The 26,436-nt window shown below is 37.2% G+C and overlaps 1 protein-coding gene across 1 annotated transcript in view; it reads left to right on the forward strand.

Annotated features, from left to right (window-relative positions):
- LOC124798989 (dynein axonemal heavy chain 10) overlaps positions 1-26,436 on the forward strand; it is a 1,080,466-nt gene that overhangs the window by 1,033,667 nt on the left and 20,363 nt on the right. Inside the window, exons 57-59 of the mRNA XM_047262526.1 lie at positions 8,143-8,310; positions 14,978-15,160; positions 18,722-18,874. Of these exons, the coding sequence (XP_047118482.1) occupies positions 8,143-8,310; positions 14,978-15,160; positions 18,722-18,874 (504 nt within the window). The remainder of the gene's footprint in view (positions 1-8,142; positions 8,311-14,977; positions 15,161-18,721; positions 18,875-26,436) is intronic.

The raw sequence follows: 26,436 nt of genomic DNA on the forward strand, positions 1-26,436 counted from the left end.
TTTCTGTAACTATAATGTATGAGACGTCTATAAGACCTTTGCTGGGAGAATCAATGGATACGGCTCACGAAATCTATGTTTCAGAAAACCACATGGAAAACTAGCGCTCACAAATCGGGAAAATTGCGAGGAGCTGGCAAGATACTTTTCCGGACTCCTCAATTGCCCTGAACCTTCTTCAAGATTCCCTCAAGAAACTGCTATCTACATAAATCCAGAATCCCCACCACCTACACTAGAGGAGATCCAAAGACATATTCATAGACTGAAAAACAACAAGGCATCAGGAGAAGATAATATCACTGCAGAACTACTTAAAAATCTTGGACCAAATTCCCTCAAAGAACTCACTCAAATCATCACAGACATTTGGCAGACAGAAAAACTACCAGAAGATTGGAAATGCGCCCTAATTCATCCACTGCATAAAAAGGGAGACATGGCAGATATAAACAACTATCGAGGAATCTCCCTTCTCCAAGTCACTTATAAAATCCTCTCAGCTTGTCTTCTTCAACGAACACAAGAACAACTCGAACACAGTATTGGTGAATATCAAGCTGGCTTTCGCCCTCACCGATCCTGTGCAGAACAAATTTTCAATTTGAAGACAACACTAAAATACAAAGCAGTCAGAAACAGTCCGATCATTTGTACCTTTGTTGATTTCGCAAAGGCTTATGATTCAATCGATAGGCAATCTCTCTTTATTATCCTTGAGGAGCTAGGACTCGATCCGAAAACCCTAAACCTTATCAAAGAAACGCTCACAAACACAACTTCTAAGATAAAATTCCTGGGTGAAATATCAGAGCCCTTCCTGATCAAAACCAGCGTCAGACAAGGTGACGGCTTGTCTCCACTCCTCTTCAACCTTGTCTTAGACAAAGTCATCCGAGAATGGGAAAAAGAACTGAAGAATCAAAATTACTGGAAGCCTATACAACTAGGAAGATCTAAAGATGGTATTAAAATTTCATGCTTGGCATTTGCAGATGACGTGGCCATTCTAGCAGAAAATGAGACCACAGCAATTAACCAGATAGACATTCTCAAAGAATGCGCCGAAAAAGTTGGGCTACAAATTTCCTTCCAAAAAACCAAATTCATCTGCTCAAAATTTGAAACTCAAAAACTGACTACAAAATATGGACAAATTGAGAGAGTTCCATTCTTTACATACTTAGGCGAGGTCCTAGAACCCACAGGGGGAGAGAAAACTGCACAAAAAGTTCGACTGCAAAAACTGAAAAGAGCATACTGGAAAACCCACAACATCTACAATAAAAAGTGTCTCTCCATTCACTCAAAAATACGACACTACAATACAGCAATCAAGCCCGAAGCACTATATGCCAGCGAAACACTCACACTCCATAGAAAAGGCGACCTGGAAGGCATCCTGAAAGAGGAACGCAAAATTATCAGAAAGATTCTTGGCCCAAAAAGAACGGAAGATGGATACAGGTTACAGTCTCGGAAAACTACAGAAAAATTATCTAACCTCGCCGCAGACATCCGGAAAAGAAGACTAAAATTTTACGGTCATATCCACAGACTCCCAACACCCAGACTCTCCCACAAAATTTTAATATACATTGAAAAATTGAAAACCATACCCTGGATACAAGAAACCAAAACAGATCTAGCAAATGCACAAATAAATTCTTCAGAAGTTATAAACAGAAATGTATACAGGCAAAAAATCAATAGTTGGAAAGTACAACCCGAGAATGAAGTTTGCAAGAGACAGGGGACAAAATGGACAGAGGAAAGAAAGAGAATTCATGGGGAAAGAATGAGAGAAGTTTGGAGAATTAAAAAATTGAATTGGAAAAGCTTTGCGTGATCCGTATGGGTCCAATCGCACATAATAATAATTGTTGATAATACACACTGGAGAGACGTGCACCTATTAGAATCCTTAATGATGGGAGGGGTCCTCCATGGTATACAGTATCTATGAAGAACCTTCTAAGGAAACAGTGACTCCAGCATAATGAGAGTAGAACAAAGCATACTGCTATAGTCTGAGAAATGTTCAATGAAATGAATTTCTTTGTCAAAAAAGCAATCCCTGAAGCCTTCAATGGCTACTGTAGCAGAATGTTATTGAAAGGCCTTGAAGCATTACAAAAGTGTTTGATGCCTCATAAATCTCCTCAATGTTCATCATCTTCAATCTCCCTCCTATTATTATTTGATATGATAAACAGTTATAAAATAGTTTTTCATTCTCTTCATGTTTATTGATAGTAAACTTGATTTTGATGATCAGCTTATTGTAATGTATTATCATCGATTTTGTGACACACTTTGGTAAGCTACACAAACTGTGAGTGGTTTCACAAAATTTTAACAAGTGGCAAAGACTGACATAGTGAATGCTTGCTTTCATCTGACTATGGCTTTAAGTGCTATGCCTCTAAAAAGGTGTAGTATACACATGACAAATATTAAAATACCAAGCTATTATATTGTAGATATTAGCACAAAAAGCATGAAAAGTAATATATATGAACGTAACATACACTGACAGAAAAAAAATTGAAACACCAAGAAGGAATTGTACAACATAAATGAAAGTTAGTAGGCATGTTTCTACATCTGGAAGATGGTGTCTATGAAAATTTCACACCAGTTGCATAAGAGTGGCATTTGTAGCACCACTATGAGGATGCAAATCAGTTTTGCTTTAAATACATGCTGTAATGGTTGTGAGCATTAGTTAGCTTTGATATTGGACATTGTGAGTTCATGTTAGTCAAAAATTCCTTTAAGGCAACAAAGACGCCATTATCGACACCTCACTGAGTTTGAACTAGGTCAAGTAATAGGACTACGAAAAGCTGAGTGTTCCTTCTCGATATTTAAGAAAGACTTGGTGGGAATGTAGTCACTGTATAGGACTGGTGGCGGCAGTGGTCACAAAAATGTACAGCAACAAGAAGACCAGGCTCCAGCTGACCACATGGCACTACCGAGAGGGAAGAACATCATATTCAGCAAATGGCTCTGATGCACCATACTGCATTTGTAGCAGCAGTCTGAGCAAAGATGAATCACAGTGATACAAGAAACTGTTAGAAATCAGTTACTTCAAGGACAGCTCTGAGCCAGACACCCTGTAGTGTGCTCTAACGCGGTTTCGGCGATAGAGAAGCGGTGCAAAATTGGATTGCGAACTTCAGACTCTCTTACAACAGTGACATACTTGAAACGTTTAGCCAATCCTCTCCTCTGGATATGCAGCTGCAGTGATCTTCATAACTTCTTCTCAGAAGAAATAATGCTGATTAGAGGGACCAAAAAATTACTATGTCTTTCACTTGAAATAACTCGGCACTCTCATACTTTCAGTTCAGCTCAAGTGCATTTTCATTTCCACAAGTTTCATATAAGCATACAAACTCTTGCAAGTCAACTACACTGACACACATTAGATACAATTAAATATAATAACAATTGCCTGGTTTTAATGACCAAATAATTTATAGATGTCCCATGCATCTTGCTTTGTTCAGAGCTAAGACATGAAGTAAGATAAAAGTCTATTGTCAGATGTTCGTTCCCTCCTCCCCCCCCCCCCCCCCCCCCCCCCAACAATCACATTCACGAACACAGCAAAGAGCAGCATTTAATTACTCCATGTCCTCTCACACAGCATCTGTGGCTCTTACAGCAAACACTTGTCGGCATCATTCGGCTGCCCCGCTTATCGTCTTCTCATTACAAACTTCCAACCTGCACACAAAAACTGGCAGCGCAATAGATACGTTTCTGCTCTCTTACTTACTTTTAAAATATCAGGTGCTCGAATGGTGGAAGGCTGAGTGTCTTTAGAATTTACACTGACCCAAACCACTGCCATTTGCGACGCCATATCAATCGAGAGCTCATTGGAGGGTAGGGTGAAGGTCTTTTGTATTTTCTGATGAAAACTGGTTCTGTTCGGTGCCAGTCATCATAGTGTCGTGGTTAGGAGGATGCCAGTTGAGGGTCTGTAACAAACCTGTTTGCATTAAGCATTCTGGAAGCTACACCTGTAATTAATGTACCAGCATTTCACATTTGCAATGGCTTATCTTGTGCTTACCCCCCCATGAACCATGGACCTTGCCACTGGCTGGGAGGCTTGCGTGCCTCAGCAATACAGGTAGCCATACCATAGGTGCAACCACAATGGAGGGTATCTGTTTAGAGGCCAGACAAACAGGTGCTTCCTGAAGAGAAGCAGCAGCCTTTTCATTAGTTGCAGGGGCAACATTTTGGATGATTGACTGATCTGGCATTGTAAAATTAACCAAAACGGCCTCGCTGTGCTGGTACTGTGAATGGCTGAAAGCAAGGGGGAACTACAGCCGTGATTTTCCCCTAGGACATGCAACTTTACTGTATGGTTAAATGATGATGGCATCCTCTTGGGTAAAATATTCCAGAGGTAAAATAGTCCCCCATTCGGATCTCTGGGCGGAGACTACTCACGATGACGTTGTTATGTTGTTATCATGAGAAACAAAACTTGCGTTCTATGGATCAGAGTGTGGAATGTCAGGTCTCTTAATCAGGCAGGTAGGTTAGAAAATTTAAAAAGGGAAATGTATAGGTTAAAGTTAGATATAGTGGGAATTAGTGATGTTTGGTGGCAGGAGGAACAAGACTTCTGGTCAGGTGAATGCAGGGTTATAAATACAAAATTAAATAGGGGTAATGCAGGAATAGGTTTAATAATGACTCAAAAAAATAGGAGCTACTACAAACAGCATATTGAACGCATCATTGTAGCCAAGATAGACACGAAGCCCATGCCTACTACAGCAGTACAAGTTTATATGCCAACTAGCTCTGCAGATGATGAAGAAACTGATGAAATGATTGATGAGATAAAAAAATTATTCAGGTAGTGAAGGGAGATGAAAATTTAATAGTCATGGGTGACTGGAATTCGCCAGTAGGAAAAGGGAGAGAAGGAAACATAGCAGGTGAATATGGATTGGGGGGAAGAAATGAAAGAGGAAGCCACCTTGTAGAATTTTGCGCAGAGCATAACTTAATCATAGCTAACACTTGGTTCAAGAATCATCAAAGAAGGTTGTATACATGGAAGAACCCTGCAGATACTAAAAGGTATCAGATAGATTATATAATGGTAAGACAGAGATTTAGGAACCAGGTTTTAAATTGTAAGACATTTCCAGGGGCAGATGTGGATTCTGACCACAATCTATTGGTTATGAACTGCAGATTGAAACTGAAGAAACTGCAAAAAGGTGGGAATTTATGGAGTTGGGACCTGGATAAACTGAAAGAACCAGAGGTTGTAGAGAGTTTCAGGGCGAGCATAAGGGAACAATTGACAGGAATGGGGGAAAGAAATACAGTAGAAGAAGAATGGGTAGCTCTGAGGGATGAAGTAGTGAAGGCAGCAGACGATCAAGTAGGTAAAAAGACAAGGGCTAATAGAAATCCTTGGGTAACAGAAGAAATATTGAATTTAATTGATGAAAGGAGAAAATATAAAAATGCAGTAAGTGAAGCAGGCAAAAAGGAATACAAACGTCTCAAAAATGAGATCGACAGGAAGTGCAAAATGGCTAAGCAGGGATGGCTAGAGGACAAATGTAAGGATGTAGATGTTTATCTCACTAGGGGTAAAATAGATACTGCCTATAGGAATATTAAAGAGACCTTTGGAGAAAAGAGAACCACTTGTATGAATATCAAGAGCTCAGATGGAAACCCAGTTCTAAGCAAAGAAGGGAAAGCAGAAAGGTGGAAGGAGTATATAGAGGGTCTATACAAGGGCGATTTACTTGAGGGCAATGTTATAGAAACGGAAGAGGACGTAGATGAAGATGAAATGGGAGATATGATACTGCATGAAGAGTTTGATAGAGCACTGAAAGACCTAAGTCGAAACAAGGCCCCGGGAGTAGACAACATTCCATTAGAACTACTGACAGTCTTGGGAGAGCCAGTTCTGACAAAACTCTACCATCTGGTGAGCAAGATGTATGAGACAGGCGAAATACCCTCAGACTCCAAGAAGAATATAATAATTCCAATCCCAAAGAAAGCAGGTGTTGACAGATGTGAAAATTACCGAACTATCAGTTTAATAAGTCACGGATGCAAAATACTAATGCTCAGCGCTGTCCTTTAAATGTCCGCTATTGAATAGTGGCAGAATTGGTGGGCGGGCAAATAATGGGATTAAGCAAGACATCTACAGCAGTAGGTGTAAACTACACTCTTACAATTCAACAAGAGATGTAATTGATAGTTTTTATGGATGGAAAGAATCTGACAATGATAGTAACTATCATAGTGGGTTATCAAAATTGTATCAGAAATTATTGCACAAAAACACATCTTTACATATTTGCATATTTATAACAACAGTAAATTCGCAGAGAAACTTTGAAGTCACAAATTAATTTTTGCACTTGTAACAGTGTTTGTCTTTGGTTATAATAGAGGGAAACATTCCACGTAGGAAATATATATCTAAAAACAAAGATGATATGACTTACCAAATGAAAGTGCTGGCAGGTCGACAGACACAAAAGCAAACACAAACATACACACAAAATTCAAGCTTTCACAACAAACTGTTGCCTCATCAGGAAAGAGGGAAGGAGAGGGAAAAGACGAAAGGATGTGGGTTTTAAGGGAGAGGGTAAGGAGTCATTCCAATCCCGGGAGCAGAAAGACTTACCTTAGGGGGAAAAAAGGACGGGTATATTTATGTCTGCTTGTGTCTGTATATGTGTGGATGGATATGTGTGTGTGTGTGCGAGTGTATACCCGTCCTTTTTTCCCCCTAAGGTAAGTCTTTCCGCTCCCGGGATTGGAATGACTCCTTACCCTCTCCCTTAAAACCCACATCCTTTCGTCTTTTCCCTCTCCTTCCCTCTTTCCTGATGAGGCAACAGTTTGTTGCGAAAGCTTGAATTTTGTGTGTATGTTTGTGTTTGTTTATGTGTCTGTCGACCTGCCAGCACTTTCATTTGGTAAGTCACATCATCTTTGTTTTTAGATATAAGTGTTTGTCTTTGTGTTGACAAGCCTCAGAGTGACACTGGTATTGCAGAAAGCACTCCACAAATATTCAGCACAGCATGAGGCAGGCCCATCAGGTAATGACTGCTGTGCATGAATTGGCTTTTCTGTGGAGTGTTGACATGAACACTGTTGAATGTGTATTAATCACTAACAGAAAAAAAAATTACCAGGAACAGTTAGCCACAAAGAAACTAGGGCATTCCAGACCAGATCCATTGCCTGAGAAAGCGACAAAATCAAATAAGTGTGACTACAAGTGAACATTTAACAAAGAAGCGTACAATAAGTGTAGGTTGTTCTGTGGGTGCAATGTATGAATGCCTGATTTTCAGCCCAGAAGTTAATTTGGTAACTAATACATGAATTACGGATCTTTTGCTTCTGTCCAAAAAAAATAAAGCACAAAAGGTCCCACTTACACAAAAATACGAAATAGAGAGCAGCAAATGCTTAAACATTATATCGTTCTTGCCATAAACTGAACTTAATTATGTACAAAACAAAATTCCACAAAAACAATTCGTCCTTTTTTCAGACAAGTTATGCATATTATTATTATTATTATTATTATTATTATTATTATTGTTGTTGTTGTTTTTGTTGTTGGTGACAGTGGATTAAGTTGTATAAATATGTTGATAAGCATAACTGTTACACAGCAGATGCTATTATTTTCACACTCTCATATTTATCTGAATTTAAAAATTTGTGAACATCTAGAATGTATATCTATGAGCTGCCACTGCTATTGTTTATTACATTTGCTAAGATAGAACAGAGTGTTGGAGAATTTAATCAACAGTAAGTCCATATATTTTTGTTCTGAGATTATGTATCCCATGAAGCTTGCTCAATTTGATACAGTTGAGAGCATGTTTATCTCAGGAATAACTAAATTCTCATGAGATCCAGAGAGCACATCAACTGAGGAAGCTGTTCCATAGTAATATCCTTCTGTCTTTCCATTTCCCCTGAATAATGCAACATTAGTATAATAGATAAATAATAAACCTATGCGTTATCTGTAGATTAACTAACATCATAACTGTGTCTTAAAATTCTATATCGTAATTTTAGGCATTGGCAGGAGAGATAGGCATGGATGCCACATTAGACAATGTGGCATATAGTCTTTTCAATGGCCAGTTACCAAATGTGTGGAGGAAACTCATTCCAGCTACAACGAAGAATCTTGGAGGCTGGATGGATCATTTTGAAAGACGTGTGAAACAATATTTCTACTGGGTACGTGTGAACTTCAGTTTATTTAGTAAATTAAATTTTCCAAAGATTACGTTCAAGATAAACACTGTGATGTGTAATTGTCACCTGAACAAAAACCACAGTCACATATTTAAAAGATGTATATACGTATTTGTGCTCATGATTTACTGGTTTGTAATTACTTACTCCTGTTCAAGTATTCCTCTTTGGTATTATTTTTTTCAATTCATGCTTCTTTATGTATTTGATTCACAGTACTTGCAAAAATGATTAATTCTGCCTACAGATTAAAACATTGTGGCTGGACACCAGCGTAGATCAGTAACAGTGATATAGTTGTACCCTGTAAATTACTTAAACAGCCTAGTGCAACACTCCACCTTCAGTTTTAAGAAACTAAATAAGGAATGCACTGAATCATGTTTTAGATTACAAATATAACTTCTCCACTACTTTTATTTCTATTTGCGTAATCAAAGACCTTCAATAAGTTGCAGAAGAATGGAATCAGTGAAATTTTATCATTTACCATATAAGTAAAGTTTTTTTGTACTCAAGCCATGCTTTCACAAGGAAAATTACCAAACAAAAGTATTACATTTTTCTTTTAATACAATTTTGTAACTCTGCATCTCACTTTGGATCAATCAAGTAGTCTGAGAAGCAGCATTGTGGCAGTTAGTGCCCAATCACTTCAGACAGGCTCTTCCACAGAGACTGCCTTGCTCCATCTGCTACTCTTCCTGTTGCAGTATCTGTTTCTTCAATCTTGGTAATTGCTTTTTTAGGTCACAACATATCAGCAAAATTTCATCAGAATTAAAGGTTTTCCCTTTACTTTCTACTTATCAATAATTATCCTGTGTGTGGCTACTTCTCCAGTCTTGCCACACCATTTGATACTGTTAAGATTTCTTGCTCCATTCATTAATGGATCACATTTCATGGGTTGCAAAATTATGGAGAACCTTCAGATATCTCAGACAAGGTTAGTTATAATTTATAAATTAGCAAGCAGAGGCAACCACTGCCAGCTATATCTGTATGGTATACCAACAACAAATTATGCATGTTGCTAATTTGCTCGCACTAATAATTATGGAAATTGCTCTATATGCATATACCTCCTGCAAAACCCTGTGTTGCATGGGTCAGAATATGTGGCATGAGAGAAGGCATGGGTACCTTTCAAGATATGAGAGTATACAGACATATCTATCTCTATAAAGGTATTATGAATGCAGTTACCCTGTTAGTAAGGTTGTTTGGTCATGGCGCATGGGTGTGAGTGAGTTTTGTGAGCACAAATCAATGAAATATGGAGCTATAAATACTCTTAGGGAAAGTTAAATCGTATATGACTTACAAACTTTAATGCATATGTGAAAATGTTTTTATTGTTTCTATACACTGATCAGCCAAAACATTATGACTGCCTGCTTAATGGCTTGTTTGCCATCTTTGGAATGAAATACATGACTGATTCTGCATACCAGGAATGTGACAGTTTGTTGGTTGGTTTGTGAAGGTATGTGTGTCTATTGTGTATACACAGGTCATGTAATTCCCGTAGATAATGAATCACTGATCCGTGTGTGCGGTGGTGGTGCCCAATAGTGACCCAGATGGGTTCCATAGGATTTGCAACATGCAAATCTGGTCACCAAGACATCGACGTTGAATTCACGGTAATGCTCCACAAATCACTGTAGCACAGTTCTGGCTCTGTGACATGGACAATTATACTGCTGAAAGATGACTTCACCATCAAGGAAGACATCAAGCATGAAGGGATGCAGGTGGTTGCAGCTGTCAGTGTGTCTTCAATTACTACCACAGGTCCCCTGCATGTGCAAGAAAATGTCTCCCATAGCATAGTGCTGCTCCCACCAGCCTACCTCCATGGCACGCCACACGTTTCAATTTGCCATTCACCTCGATGATGGCATTTGTGGAGAAGACCATCGACCTAGTGTAACAAAAATGTGATTTGCTCATATTTCCATTGATTGACAGTCAAATCCCAATGGTCCTGTGTGTGCTGCAATCATAATTGACAATGTCATTGGGTCAGCTTGTGAACACATAGAAGTGGTCTGCTGTGGAGCTCGATGTTGAACAACATATGATGAATGGTGTGCTCCAAAACAATTGTGCATGCAGCAGCATTGTGCTCTTTTGGCAGAGTGCCACAGATCACCATCTGTCCTATTTTACAGAGCAAACAAGCCCCAAAATCCCATGTATGTGAATGGATGCCCTACCATTTAGCACATACTCGTAGTTTCATTGTCTTTCTGCCTCTTTCTGTAGATGCTCACAACAGTAGCAGTTGAACATTCAACCACCTTCGTCATTATCAAGATACTTCTTCACTGGCTCTGCGTAATAATAATCTGCTCTTTGTCAAAGTCACTTATCTCATTGTATTTTGCTAGGGTCATTACCTGCCCATGTCTGCTCTGCTTACATACTTTTGTTACCATGTCATGTGCCTGTAATGCGCTCTAAAGTTCTGATGACTTAAAGTGTGAGAAAGGATGTGGTTATACTGATTTACTTCCCCAAACCACATTCCACTTCCTCTTCAAAGTGGTGGATCACAGTGTCAAGAAATATGTTGAATTTCATGTTGACATCATTGACTGCGTACATCTCTGTCCACTTTTCTTTACTAAGGAGGGCATTTAGCTTGTTCAAGTTATCTTGAGTGAAAAACCTTCGTAAAGTTTTAGGTGGGACTGGGTTTGAGGTATCTTTGCTAACCTTTAGAATGACAGCTAGGTGGTCACTGAATCCTGCATTGTATACTTCTAGTGTTGGGTTAAGTTTATTTCTATTTGCAAAAATTTGATCTAGAGCTGTCTTGGATGTGGGTGTTATTCTAGTGGGCTCGTTTACAAGGCCATGAGGATTATAAGTTTTTGCAATGTTAATCAATGTCTCCCTGTTTCTGTTGTGGGTGAGAAAGCCCATATTAAAGTCACCACATATAATTATGTCCTGTTTCCACTGACTTCTTTCAGATAGAAACAAGTCCATTTGTAACAGAAAATCATTAATACTACTGGAGCAGGGATGGTAAATTGTAGCTACAATTAGATTTAGATCTGTAAGCTGTATGGCTGCACATTCAAAGATCTTGTCTCTTCCTATTTCCTTTGGGGTAGGAAGTGGGCTGTATTCATTGTGTTGTTTTATGAAGATGGCAGCCCCACCATGTCCATCATTTCACCTGAAGTAGTGTTCACATAATTTGAGTCTTGGTCTGTTAAATTAAAATCACTTTGTATGTAACTCTTCTTTTGTTTTTGTCACATAATTCAAACGATGTGTTTATGTAACTTTTTGCAGACATTGTCAGCTATATACTGGAGCTAGCCATGAAGTTTTACTTAACACCTAGAAAAAATCGAACGGGGCAACGAAATTCAGTGATGGTGTTACTCCTCCTGTACATATCCACCTTCCAGTGTGACACTTTTTTTTCTAGTAGTGTATGACTTGGCAGACATTTTGGTTGTCTAAGTCTGCATTTCTGAGATAGCCGTAACATTTCTGCTGCTGCCTTCGTTTGATCAGAGTTTTGAACTGAAGTGACCTGTCGTGCATTCCAGTAGGGGCAATCTTTGTCATATTAAAACTATCATGGCAAATGTTGACAACTGATCCACGAGTTATAGTCACTTTTCCACTACTGCCTCGATAATGATGCACTGCTCCTCAACTACGAGAGCCTCCACTTCTCTTGCAATTCCTGCTTCTTGATAGGGAGATGGTTTGAAAGTTATCATCATTCAGATTTTTTTCACCACACTGAAAGTGTGTCATATGATGATGCACTGTTGTCATTCACTTCCATTGTTCACTTCAAATGTGGAAAGTAAATTACCACACAATACTCCACTTTACGAACAGGTTGCAACTATTTTGTTTTGGCTCCTCTAGCAGTATGCTATGTTCCTGTGGACTGGGAATTTCAGTGTGTACCAGGACTGCAGACATGTACCTGCAAACAAACAAAAATTTGATCATGTAATTTTGAACAGGGCAAAGTACAGTATGGAATAACAATATGAAAAGAATAGACTGCTACTAGCCACATAGAGGATGAAATTTCCTGGCAGATCAAAACTGTGTGCTGGACCGAGATTCGAACTCAGGACCTTTGCCTCTTGTGGGTAACTGCTCTACCATCTGAGCTACCCAAGCATGACTCACGACTCATCCTCATAGCTTTAATTCCATCAGTACCTTGTCTCCTATAGGAAGTTTCATGTCAGCAAATTGTGATCACCCATTCTGTTGTGGAAAAATCATGGCCTGCCTAATATAAATATTAAAGTCAAGCATAATTTATATCTCTAAGTCCAAATATAATGATAAATTGTAAGAATGACTAATGAGGTATTTTTTATTATATTTTTGAATATTTGCCAATTTTCAGTTTTCTACCTGATAACTACTGGCAACCTGTTGAACATTGTCTTACCAGACTACAGAACTACTTTCAAAACTCTAGTCTACATGAAAATTATTTTTACTTCTGGTGGGTATGAACTGCGCCACGTATCCTCAGCTCATTAATTTCTGTAGCTCTAAATACCACTAAGGAGAATATGTGTTAGCATGTAACTATAAGAATCCCTAGATCCTTGAAGAGACTACTGCAAGATGTGGTTATCAACTTTACATGCTTCTGTAAAGCAAGCAGGTTTTTGAACATAGCTGTATTCCCTCAGAAGAGTATTCCATAGGACTGTCCTGGGTGAAAGTATGCAAGGTATGAAAGTAAACCTGCATGTATGTCAATACAATGATACGGATTACTAAGTGAAAGCATGCAGGCTAACTTATTTATATCCTGGCACTGCCTCAGTGTATTATCCAACTGGATGATCAAGAATATGCTACATTTAGCCTCATCAAGTTTATGCCAATTGATGTGTATACCATTTATAAGTAATTTTGGTTCGTATGGAATTGCAAAACATGGGTTTTTAACAACAGTATGCAAATGATGCATTGCTACTCACCATATACAGCAGACACTGAGTTGCAAGCAGGCACAATGAAAAAGACCACTATAATAAAAAGCTCTGGGACAAGGTTCTTCTTCTGAAATAGAAAACTTTCACACATTCACACAAGCACAACTCTCACACATATGGCCACTGTCTCATTAGTGCTGGAACCCAACTGGCAGACTGGCAATACCTGCTACCTGTGGCTATTCATTTGTAGCCTGCCCATTTATATCTTTCCTTAGTAATTGTGAATAGTCTTTGTAGTGTGCAACTACTGCTGGATTTCTACTTGTTCTGATCAACATATACATTTCCCTTTTGCTTTCACAAGGTACTTTCATTACTCTAGTTATCCATTTTTTTTACATGGCTGCTTAATTTCCTTTCTGATTAGTTTATGAGGAAAGCTATTTCCAAACAATGGCATGAATTTATCATGGAATACATTAAATTTTATGTCAACAATTCATTCAGTGTAAATTTTATCTCAGCTTACCACTTGTAAACTTCAAGAAAAACATTTGGTTTTCACTGAGTAGAATCTATCCTGTAAGACACTACCTTATTTACCGTAACTAACTGTGCATCATGATCAGAGAGAGGATTTGTCACAGTGTATACAGTTATTTTCTTGCCTTGATCTAGAACATTAGCAGTCAAAGTCCTACTAACTTTATCCACATGTTGGAAAGTTAATTACTAGATCAAACTGGAACATCAAAGTTATGTTTCCAGACTATTTTTCCTATCAGAATCCTTTAGAAAATTTGCACTGAAATTTCCACGAACTACTAACAGCTTATTGTTTTCTGGCAGAAATCATAGCAAGGAATCCTGATGCCTCATAAAAAGTTCAAAATTTCCCAGTGGGGGTCTGTATATAGTTACAATTAAAAGGGAACTTTTTTCAGTATTAATTCAGAAGCATGCATTTTTGTGTGCTGATTACTACAAAATCTACTCGTTTCAGTGTTTCTGAATTTGTTCTGCTTTTATATATGCAAAAGCTCCTCCTATTCCCATATTAATTCTGTATGACTAGGCTGCTAGAATGTAATCTTTTATATTTAAGTTCTCCCTAACCTGTAACTATGTGGTGTTCGTAGAGCTACGCTAAAGCAACGTATAGGTACTTATCAAACAAATTATTGTTATTAATATATTACTTATATATTTTATTGTGATGAATAATAAAGTCTTGATCATTTGTATCTCATTAAAGGTGAGAGTAACGGAACGTTGTATTCGTCACAAACTGTGAGCCCCCCCCCCCCCCACCCTTCCACCCCTCCAGAGTCCAACCATGGATATATGTCAGTTACAGTAAAGAATGAGCAAAAGAAATTTATTATTTTTCAATGTACAAACATTAGTAATATAAAGTGTGGTGCTTGGTGATTAATAGAATGTTTGCTGCATTCGTACAACGTTGTATAGATGAATATTTAAATTTCTTACTTACATGATAAACTCTCAGAAATTAAGGTATGAATTTTTATATGCAGTAAAAAAAGTGTTCTGCTTAATTATTTTTATTGATAATCAATCAAGTGAGTGTCTGTATTTGATACATATTTAAGCTTAATACTTGACATTGCATTCTTCAGGTTTTATTTTAAATTATAAAATGCAAATCCTACAACTTTTTTTATTAATTCCAGGCAAGTTACAGTGACCTGAAAATAATGTGGCTGTCAGGGCTTCATATACCAGAATCATACCTCACAGCACTGGTGCAGACAACATGCCGCAAGAATCGTTGGCCACTAGACAGATCTGCTTTAGCAACATCAGTATCTGATTATGCTTCAAGGCTGGCTATTAAGCAGATTGAAGATCTCCCAGTAAGTTTATATAAAGTAACATTATTGCTTCAGCTACTTATTAGATACATTTATAAAACTGGGAACCTTCCCCCCACCCCCATTTCCACCTTCATTTAAGTGCAGTAGACTGAATGCCAACACATAGAAGCTGATACAAAAGATTGATTCATCAACCACGTGTTCAATTTATATTTGCATAGTACAATATGTAAACATCAACAATGTGTAGCTAGATAATGAAGATAAAAAGACAAGGATTAATTGTCCAAAACCAACATAAAACGCATATTACGAAAGAAAGGGTTTAATGAGAACAGTTCACTGTGACAAACAAAATTATTAACTTGAAATGACTAGATTTACTGTATTGTGTTGTATAACATTTTTGTTGGTCATATTGTCTACAAATCAGTTTATGCATAAGCATCAGACAAGTCAGTTTATACAGTTTAAAATGGTTTCTATGCATACATATGTGAAATTACAAATAATACACTTTGTACATTTAAATATTTATATAATATGCTTCAGACATTTGAATATTCTTCAGTGGAGTAAACCCCATTATGTCATTTATGCCACAAGGGTGTGTTTATCTGGATCATATGTGTGTTTTTGCTCCATCTAGGGTTTCTTTTTTTTTTTTTTTTTTTTTTCACTCCTTACCCATTACATTTATTTTACAGAATATAAAGGCCTCTGTAACATAGATATGTGGTAAAGGACGAATGCCAGAGGTCTTAAACAGAGCTTTATGCAAGTCTTAGGTTTGCATCCAAATATGATACAATGTGAGAAAGTTATGAAGTCTGTTTGGCTATCTACTCTGCAGAAACTTGGTAATTGTGTGTGCTTATCAAAATGCTGATTTATCAACAATTTTATTTTTACTTGGTGGTTTTATAAGGAACATTTCTGACCTGCAATTTAAAATAGAAGTTGCTTTCTTTTTTATATGCCAGTGCTGTTGATGCTGTCATTTTATTCTGTAGCATTTCTTTAAATTTCATATATTTTTCTTGGTATTGAAAATCAACATTTCATACTCTTTGAAACACATTGCTTTTCTGTTTTTAAAGATACTTTAACTTAAATAATTTTCAGTACCTTTCACTTGAGGAAACTTCTATTTTATTACTTAATTTTCACATCAGGAACATGAAGTACAATAGATAGTAGTTCATGACCCCTCAAATGCAGAAAAGCTTACAACTATTCACACAAAATTAGTCGAATTCCAGTTGTGAAGTGTCATGATCTCTCATCAAATAAATCATGTCATCCAACTACATGCATTACTGGAAACCAGCAGCAATATCTTGCACATCTACCAATCACTTCCAGCCAGTACTTTGGACTTAATCTCATACTAAAATAAAATACATCCACATAGATGGTGGATATTATAATTCCATTATCAAAGTTTTTGGTTCTCCTTATTGATGAAAATTTTCAGGAAACTGTTACTGTATGTACTACTATGAAGGAAATCATTATTTCATCATATATTTGATACCTGTGTCATCTCTGATGGCTTCTAATAGCATACATGATGGTTATAATTAAACTTTCATTACTTGAGCCAATGTAGACAGAAAACTATTTATCTTATAGGTACCCAACCTTGCAGAAATAATGTTCAGACTGTGCACTGCAGGGTTTGCATGTTTAGTAGTGTTAGTATCAAGTCTTACTGTTAGGCACCAGTAATGGTACAGAAAAGTAGGCTTGAAACACAGACATGAGTTGCTTTATAGTTGCAGACAGTCAACTTGGGTCTGGACAAGGTGAGCAGGGCTTTACACATAAACCTGTTACAGCAAAACAACAGCAGTAGTACTGCCGCACCAGGGTTTACAAACATTATTCAAAAGTTCATATTAATTGGCGATTTTGTAACTGGTCCTGGGAGAGGCCAAGAGCCAATTGCAACACAAATTGTTGAAGTTGTTATTGCCATGGCTGAGAATGCTGGACACAATGTGTAATCTTTAAGCAGTGGATGAGCTGTGTCACAACAGCTGAACATTCCATGGTCGACCATTCAAAAAGTGCTGTGAACAGTTGTGAAATGGTATCTGTGGTGCGGTTCCAGGCTATTGTGAAGGCAGACGGTCATCACACTGAGCAATATTTGTAACCTGGAATGTGAACATGGTACGCAATTAACAAATTTCACCTTCTCATGTAGAAATTTAAATGTGTTTCTTTCAATGGTTTATTCCTTAACTTCTCTTCCACATATCCTTACAAATGTTTCCACTAAGTTTCACTGTCCTATGATCACTTGTTTTTCGTGGGGACCCTCTCAAGTTGCAAAAGTTTAGTTATAACGACCCTATGTTAGTAACCCTGTCATTTTTCATATTTAATTCTTCATTGCTTGTAACTGTAAATTTGTTTTAACTGATCAGTCATTACAATCACACTTCTGAGTTAATCTAAGCCATTACCAGTTTGTCATAATGACTTCAAATGGTAATCACTTACATTAAATCACAACTGTGATTTGAATGATCATTTATAACTTTCAAACAGTTACTGCATGTCTCTATACACATTGTGCGTGCCCTTACTAAATTTCTGGAATGATTTTTCACTCTGCAACAGTGTGTGCACTGATTGGAAATTTCTTTGCAGATTAAATCTGTGTGGCAGACTGGGACTCAAACTCAGAACCTTTGCCTTTTGCAGGCAAATACTCTATTGACTAAGCCATCCAGGCATGGTTAATAACTTTCCCTCACAGCTTTACACCTACCAGTACCTCTATGAAGTTTGGAAAGTAGGAGTGAGGTTATTATATATGGAACACAATCAATGCCATTATTCCATTTGATTCTTCCATGTTCATCTGCTGTTTGTTCTTGAAGAATGTACATGAGATGTACATTTTGTTCCTCTCCAAGAACTCCAGGGTGTATTGTTAGTATTTCTGCTTCAAGTACCAGAGGCTAAACAGGCTAGAGAAATGTTGCATTTGAACTTATTCCCTTTCTATTGTAAGAAAATCACTCATTATTAGCATGTAATGTAATTTATTTTTATTTAACATTTTTATAACCCAACATAGGAATGTTAAGCTACTTCACAAGGATGAGAATATATATGAACATAAATTTGTATTATTTAGAGAATTATCTTTTATTTGTTTTTAAAACCATTCTAATTTTACTATTAATTTATTGTTAATATAACACCTACTCAGGAAAATTCTCCTTGTAGTGTACTTCTTATGATATAATTCTGAACTACCGAGTTTCATCTGTTATCTACACTGTTTTAATTTACAAATCTTTCTGTTCTAGACCCCATCAAAACTAATTGAATATACTGAAGAATTCATGGGTTATGTCACATTTTGATTTATTTAAATAGTTTGTTAATATAAACCGAAATTATGACAAGGCTGAATTCTTCATTTTATTTAAATATCAAGGTCACCAGTGTCCTCCAAATGTCCAAGTGACCTCATTAAAAACCCTTTGAACTATTCTCATATCCAGTAAAGTGACAGGTTTGCCAGTGAAAGATACAACCGAAATTCACTGTGATTAGAGCTCCTCTCTGGTCTTGCAGGATAATAGCTGGTTGATAGAGGGTCTTTACCTTGAAGGAGCCCACTGGGATATGAAAAATCGCTGTTTGGCTAGACCTCTACCAAAAGTTCTTGTGGAAGAGCTACCACTGCTGGAAGTTCGTCCTATAGAGCTACATAGACTAAAACAACAGGTAATATTGCCTACATTTATATCCTTTTATTTATTTATAGCCATCTGATGTAATCAGAATGAATTTTGACACTGCAGCAGATAGTGCACCAATTTGAAACCACTGGCAGATCAAAACTGTCTGTCGGACCAGGACTTGAACCTAGGACCTTTGCTGTTTGCAACCAAGAGCTCTACCAGTTGAGCTATGCAGATGCAACTTATGACTCACTCTCACAGCTTTTTTTGCACCAGTACCTTTCCCCTAATTTGTAAACTTCACACATGTGGCCAATCCATTTCTTTGTAATATCTGTTTTTCAGGTGCAATAGCCCTGCAAGGTACACAGGAAAAATTCTATGAAGTTTGAAAGGTAGATGAGAGTTACTGGTGAAACTAAAACTGTGAAGTGAAGTCGTGAGTTGTGCTTCGATAGCTCAGTTGGTAGAGCACTTCTCAACAAAAGGCAAAGGTCCCATCACATGAAATTTTTTACATCTTATTTCTTGTTTCTATTAGAGCCTTTTTCATTGGTAGGAAGATAAAAGAACTATTTTTAACTTGGGCAGTTAACAGTGTGAACTATTTTAACTTTAGTTTTAGTCAGTTACAAGATCCACATATCATAATGTAATTATATTTATATTAAAGAAAACTACTTAAGTTTGCAAAAGTATTTATGCTATTCATTTCACCATTCATGTTTGAATATAGAATAGAAATAGTTTTTACTGGAAAATGTTTTCAATTTGTTTTTAAAAATAAGTTTTTCATTTATCAGGTGACACTGAGGAGTGTATCCTAATCATATGACCTTGTACTTCAATGTGAGCAACATACTACTGCTATGTTTAAAACAAAAGCAACCTCTCATTAGTGCTGTATTCCTACCATCTCCCCTTTCTGTTCCTCCGTTTCTTACCTTGTCCCTTGCCCTCCTCCCTTCTCCTGCTTTCTTCCTTGTTGATATCATCTGCTTGATATGATAAATCTTCAACCTAGTCAATATGTCTTTGTGTGGTTGTGTATTCTAAAGAAAAACAAAAACTCATAAGCTGGGCTCCGATGTTCCAGTTTCTGTTCATGTGCGTAACTTCTACTCAACAGCTCAATTATGTAAGCTACGTGACACATGGTTTATCATACACCTTGACACATGTAACTCCTTAACAAGATTGCAAAGATAAAAATGATTCATAAGTGATTCTAAGAGAAATACATGACCTTACAACTAGTGCTGATAATAAATATTTGAAGATCATGAATTTACATACTTCCATAAAACATTTAGAATTGTAGGAAAGAAGATCAAATATGAAGACAATCCTAGAAGTGACATGATAAATAAGCCATATTCTTGGATACAGAGATATACATATTTCATAGCAGGTACTAAACATAATAGTGAAATACAACAATCAATATTTAAACTGGGATGTATAATAACAGATTTAATGTAACTGTTTGTTCAATAACTACTTGATTTTTGCATAAATCAGCATCATACTGTAAAATATAATAATGCTTTGCTGTCTGGTTTTTAGCTCAATTCTGCAGTTTATCAACTGTGTTCCTTTCTCTTTTTGTTTCAGTAGTCACTATCAGTGGGAACTGGAGAAATAAAAAATGGTTAACAATAATTCAAAATATTTAAAGACAGTTTACACAGTATTTTATAACTAAAAATCCTAAATGCAGTAAGGTTACTCTCAGTTAAAAGTAACAGAACACAGATGATACTGTTTTTAAACAGGAATTTTGTAAAAATAACATTTTATTAGTACCATATGGTCAAGTAGTGAATATCTTACATTTCTGAGGCCGGTTATAAGTGGTAGATTCTCTTGGTAGTTTCGCCAGCAGTCACATTTTGTGCAATGTTATTGTCTGCTCTGGTAAGTATTGATTTGTATTTTTAAGGGTTTTCTTAAACTGCTGGCACATTAGATGTTGGACAAGTCATTTTATATACAAGGCAGATACAGATAAATGTTAGGTGTTAATACATGTAACATATCCTTCTGTATTTATACAACAGCACCAAATTTGGAAATAATATACACACACAATACATTTAGGGATATTACAGCTGCATCGCCAGTAAAGACAGGAAAGGAAACCAGGCTGGAGTATCCAAAAAACCAGAATAACTCCTCCATCACACCCACCCTCTCTATTTATTTATCAAGTTCAGATAGCCATTGTGTGCTGAAGCTACTTGGTCATGAAATGGGTCAGTACATAGTTTACAAAATTATTAGAAAAGTTACACAAAAAATATAGATTTAGGAAATTTAAAAAAAACTGTGAGAGAGTATACAAATAAATAACACACTACCAATAAGATTTCTCACTACTGTGCCGAATTCTTGTATAGAACAGAAGGAGAGTGCTACAAGGAAACATTTCAGCTCAGATTTATTTATTTTCTTCAAGCCTATTGAAAATGAAACCAGTCAAATAGTTCACACTTTACTATACAATGCTTAAGAAAGTGTTATTCAGATACAAATCATGAAGTTCACAAACTGACACCACAGAACTGTCTGTTGTCTGTCCATCCTGTTCTCAATTAAGAATATAAGAATATTCATGGTGAGGGCATAGAGTTGCCACAAAATATGGAATCTCATAATAGAGTAGAGGTAAATCATGTAAACAAACCTGTGCATTTCAGAGTTGAAGACCATGGAGATTTTTCTTTTTGCAAGACTTCCATGTCAGAAACCATAAGCATTGCATTTTGTTGCAGTTATGCATTAATTTGTTCTCTGACAGTCTGTACCACACGGGCCACCTTTGGTGAGTGATGGATGGTACTTCTGATACCACTATCTTTTCCCCCTTCCCTATTTCATTCTTGAATGGTGTGTGAGAAGAATGATTGTGTTAAACCTCTGTACTTGCTGTAATACCTCTGGTTTTATCAGTGTTGTTATTTTGGGAAACAGATGTGGGAGGAAGTAATATTCTGGCCAACTCTACCAGAAATGTACTCTCTCAGAATTTCAATATAAACCTCTTAGTGATGTACAGCACCTGTTGAGCATATCTGTAACATACCTGTGCTGACCAAATGATCTCATGAACAAATGAACCACTGTTCATTGGATCTTATCTATCTCTTCTTCTAATCCAAAGTAGTATTGGTCTAAGAATAAAGAGCAACACTCAAGAACTGGTTGAACAACTGTTTTGTAATTGTCTCTTCTTATGTATGAACTACATTTTTCTCAAGATTCTTCTGGCATCTACTTTTCCTACAATTTCTTAAATATAGTTATTCCACTTTAGGTCACTATAGATGATTAGTTTATTGTAGTTATTGTTTCTAGCAATCTATAGCCAATAGTGAAATTGTACAGTAGTGGATTTCTTCTCCTTTTATGTACAGTATGTTACATAGAAGAAAAACCCTCTTGCCAGAGTACAAAAATGGCAACTACTTTGCTCTTTTTTAAGAAATCGACAAAAAGTGGGGAACCAGCTTCCTCAGTCCTCATTCCACCTGTCTCACAAAGTTGTTGGCCTGTGAATAAATTTGTGTTCTTTTAACATGGAACATTCTAAACTCTTTTAACCAGTCTTTCTTTATTGTTAAGCCTTCATATTCAGCATCTCCCTCTCACTGCCAATGCTTGTATATATCTCTTGCCCACTGTCTCCTTTATCTCCCATTGATTTACAGTATATCCCACTGCCACTGTCTCCTCACTCACTCCTTTTGTCTTTCTTCCCCACTGCCACAGTCTCTAAAAAATTATGTAGGGTCCAACTTATCTTTTCCCTTACGTCAATGTGTTACAATTTTGGACCAAAATGCGCCTTCCCCTATACCTTGGTCTGTGGGATGGTGTGACTCACCAAGACTATGTCGGCACCCCCCCCCCCCCCCCCCCACCCATCTGTATTTTTCATTTCCACTGTCTGCTCTCTATTTTGCTCCCACTGCTTCTATCTCCATCCATCTCTCTCTCCCTCCCTCTCTCTCTCTCTCTCTCTCTCTCTCTCTCTCTCTCTCTCTCTCCCCCTCCCTCTCTTTTACTGCCACTTTATCTCACTGATCATCAACATCTTGTCTCTGTTTGGTTCCTGCATATATTATCTCCACCCCTCTCTCTTTCCCTTTCACTGATGCTTTCTCCCTCCCACGATCACTGTCTCCTTTCTGGCAGCTGGCTCCCCACTTCTCTGCCAGAGTCTTTTAACGAGGAACATATTCATCTTTTTTGTGCTCTGATAGGAGGATTTTTCCTCTGGCTTCTTTCTTCTCCCTGCTACAAGAGGGCGTACTGCTTATATTAAATGATTTCTACAGGTCGCTAATGTTTTGACCATTTAATTATGAAGTTCAACATATTTATTTGCTTTGTCACATACAAACAACAAATAAATACACATAATATAAGTTAACATGAAATTGTTCCTCTGCATTTTTTCCCCCCCTCACCGTTTGCAGTTCATCAAAATTGCTCACCTTATGATCTGTATCTTAAAAGAGTATAAATGTTATTAGAAATATTTTACTGAATTTTCTGTCTTTTCCAGTTTTACATAACTTTTGGTGGCCATTTAAAAGTTCTTTTCAGCACGTTAAGAGCATTTTTAGTCAATTCTATGTCACTGCAGTACCATTTTGGGCATATACGTATCGGTGTGAAGTGCCCATTACACAGAGGCAATGCACAATTGATGTGCTTTTCTTGGTGTGGGTTGATTTTAAGTGACAGATACATTGTGAGATGCAAGTCTTTACTCACTCACTGTAATAACAGTTATCTTCTTTTCTGAATCCCTTGTTTGCCATCTTGTTTTCTCTTGATGTTGTGGTCCTGTGATGCATTGCCAAGTATTAGACTGTTGATGTCTTGATGTCTTTTCGATTGAAGAGGGCAAGAGCTATAAAAGAGCTTCTACCTTTAAACAACTCACTATGAAATGACAAAACACAGTTTCTCTAATTATTCTATATTCAAATAAGTTCTCAACTCACAACAGCTGATCATTAACAAAGCTTTTCAGACAACATGTTCATACATGATGGTTCAATGCTTGACTAAAACCACAAGTTTGTAGTGAAATCAAAATAGTGTAGCTTAGAGTCTATATAACAACATTAATTTTTATTTAGTGCATGACAATAGTCATCATGCCCCTTTCATCTTTGGAGTCTACAGCACCCCCAAAGCATGACTGAAAAGTGCAGGTGACCCCACACTGGCCAGTCCAAATTACACATCTGTCGTCACTTTCTGCGCTGTGCCAGCATTTTTCAACATAAATTCCAGCAAACCCTGACATAGGGGATGCTCTTTACGCTACTATTAACTAATGTCATATTTTTCATACCCACACCTTTCATTGGTCTAGTAAAAGGAAAGTGAGATGTGTTGCTATGCTTTATAGCAACATGTACCACTACACCATAAAGTTTTATTGGTGAAAAAATGCTGGCGAAAAACAGTTTGCTGACCTCAGAATCCTTGCGATGAATTTAGGATCTCTGCTGTGTGTTCACTATATCAGATAAAACCAAATTGACTCCTCAGATCAGATGCTTCATGCATATTTTATGTGCATAAATACTGTGACTTCGAATCTCTGAATCTCAGTAATGGATAAAAAGTTTCAAGGTTCTCTGAGATCATCATCTTAAGAACATATGATAAAAATTTTGATTTGCCATGAATAGAAGTTACAAATGGTACTTTTCGTAACCAAAAGTCATGAATCTTCACATGTACTTTGAGCCACTTACTATGGTTAGTAATTTACATAATTGTGTCCCTTTGTGAAAAAAATGGCTAAAAACCAGATTTTACTGTTTTCTGTGTAAGAAAGGTAACTCTGAACCTCTGCATCTCACTAATAGATAATAATATTTTTTTTAAAAAAGGCCCTATTCCCCGAGAGAACAGAAATTATAAAAGTAGTCATCCCCACCCTTGGTACATTTTGTGCCCAAAAATCATAGTTTTTCAGGGTTCTCTTAGGAATCATCCATGAACAAACAGTGCTTTTACAATTGACCTAAGGTCCACCCTAGTCCACACCTAATGCAAAAGAACTTACCAATTTTCTCAATTTGCCTGGGCTGGAGGAAGTGTGTAATGTTTAAATTTTGACCCTGTTGTGTAGGGTAGTTTCAGTATTCCTGTTCTCCCAATAGGTATACAAATGGTCACTAGGCCAAGGGCTGTCTAAAACACTTGACCCCTTATCTCTGTGATCAATAGAAACCAATATGACCTTCTGAAAAATCACATTCTTGCATGCCACTTTTTGGAACATGTTGTTATTATGCACTGACCTATATATTTATCTTCAGGGTCAACTGCCAGTCCTTGCACAAATCATGGATCCTCTGTAAGTCTTCCTGCAATTTGCTACCATCGTGTGGCATTTCTAATTTCTTATAAACATCTGTGTCAACTGCAAACAGCCTCATGGAGTTTCTGTTGTTATCCATCACATAATTTTTATATATTGTAACAGGAACGTTCCTATCACACTTCCTTATACTGCTCCTGAAACTACCTTTACATCTATCAACTTTGTTCTGTTAAGAGCATTGTACTGAGTTCCATGCACAAGAAAGTACTGAATCCAGTCACAAACATGGCTCAATACTCCACAAGATCATATATTTTGCTCTAAATGACAGTATGGAACTGTATCAAAAAACAAGCCCCTCATTCAGGCCTTGAATGCCTAATGGGATGTTGACTAGTCACCGTGCCATCCTCTGCCTCATGGTTTAATGCAGATGCAGTATGGAGGGGATTGTAGTCAGTACATCACAACTTCCCAGACCGTGGAGCCATTATTTCTCTTTCAAGTAGCTCCTCAGTTGGCATCACGAAGCTGAGTGCATCCAGTACCAGTCCTCCCACCAAGAAAACATCCTTGGCAGTACTGGGAATCAAACCTGGCTCCTCTACATGGCAGCCATCTATGCTGGCAAACTGAATCAGATGCCATCCTAAAGTCAAGTAACATGGAATCAACCTAGACACCAATGTTGCAGCACTATGGATCTCACTGATGAACAGAGGGAGATGAGTTTTGCACTATCTCTATGGAAGCCGTGTTGATTTTGTACAGCAGTTTTTAATTCTTCAATAATGTCACGATATTTGAACATCAAATATGTTCCTTCATTCTATGACAGATTGATGTCAACAATATATACCAATAATTACGTGCATCTGTTCAATGACCCTTCTTGAAAACAGGAATGACTTGCACTCTTTTGCCAGTCACTAGGTATCTTTTGTTACTCCAACAAACTACAGTAAACTACTGCCAAAGAGGGAGCAAGTTCTTTTGCATAATCCCTGTAGAATTTCACAGGCTCATCTAATCCACATGCTTTTCCACTATTAAGCATTCCCAGTTGCTTTTATATACTGCAATCACTTAGCTTAATATCTTCCATTTCAGCATTTGTGCGAAGATTGAAATAAGAAAGTGTATTATGATGTTCTGTGGTGAAACAATCTAAGAAGGCCAATCTAGTATTTTTGCCTTCTCTCTGTCACCTTCTGTTTTAGAGTCAGTATGGTTACTGAGTAACACAACAC

The sequence above is a fragment of the Schistocerca piceifrons genome, chromosome 5 (assembly GCF_021461385.2).
Source record: "Schistocerca piceifrons isolate TAMUIC-IGC-003096 chromosome 5, iqSchPice1.1, whole genome shotgun sequence".
NCBI lineage: Eukaryota > Metazoa > Arthropoda > Insecta > Orthoptera > Acrididae > Schistocerca > Schistocerca piceifrons.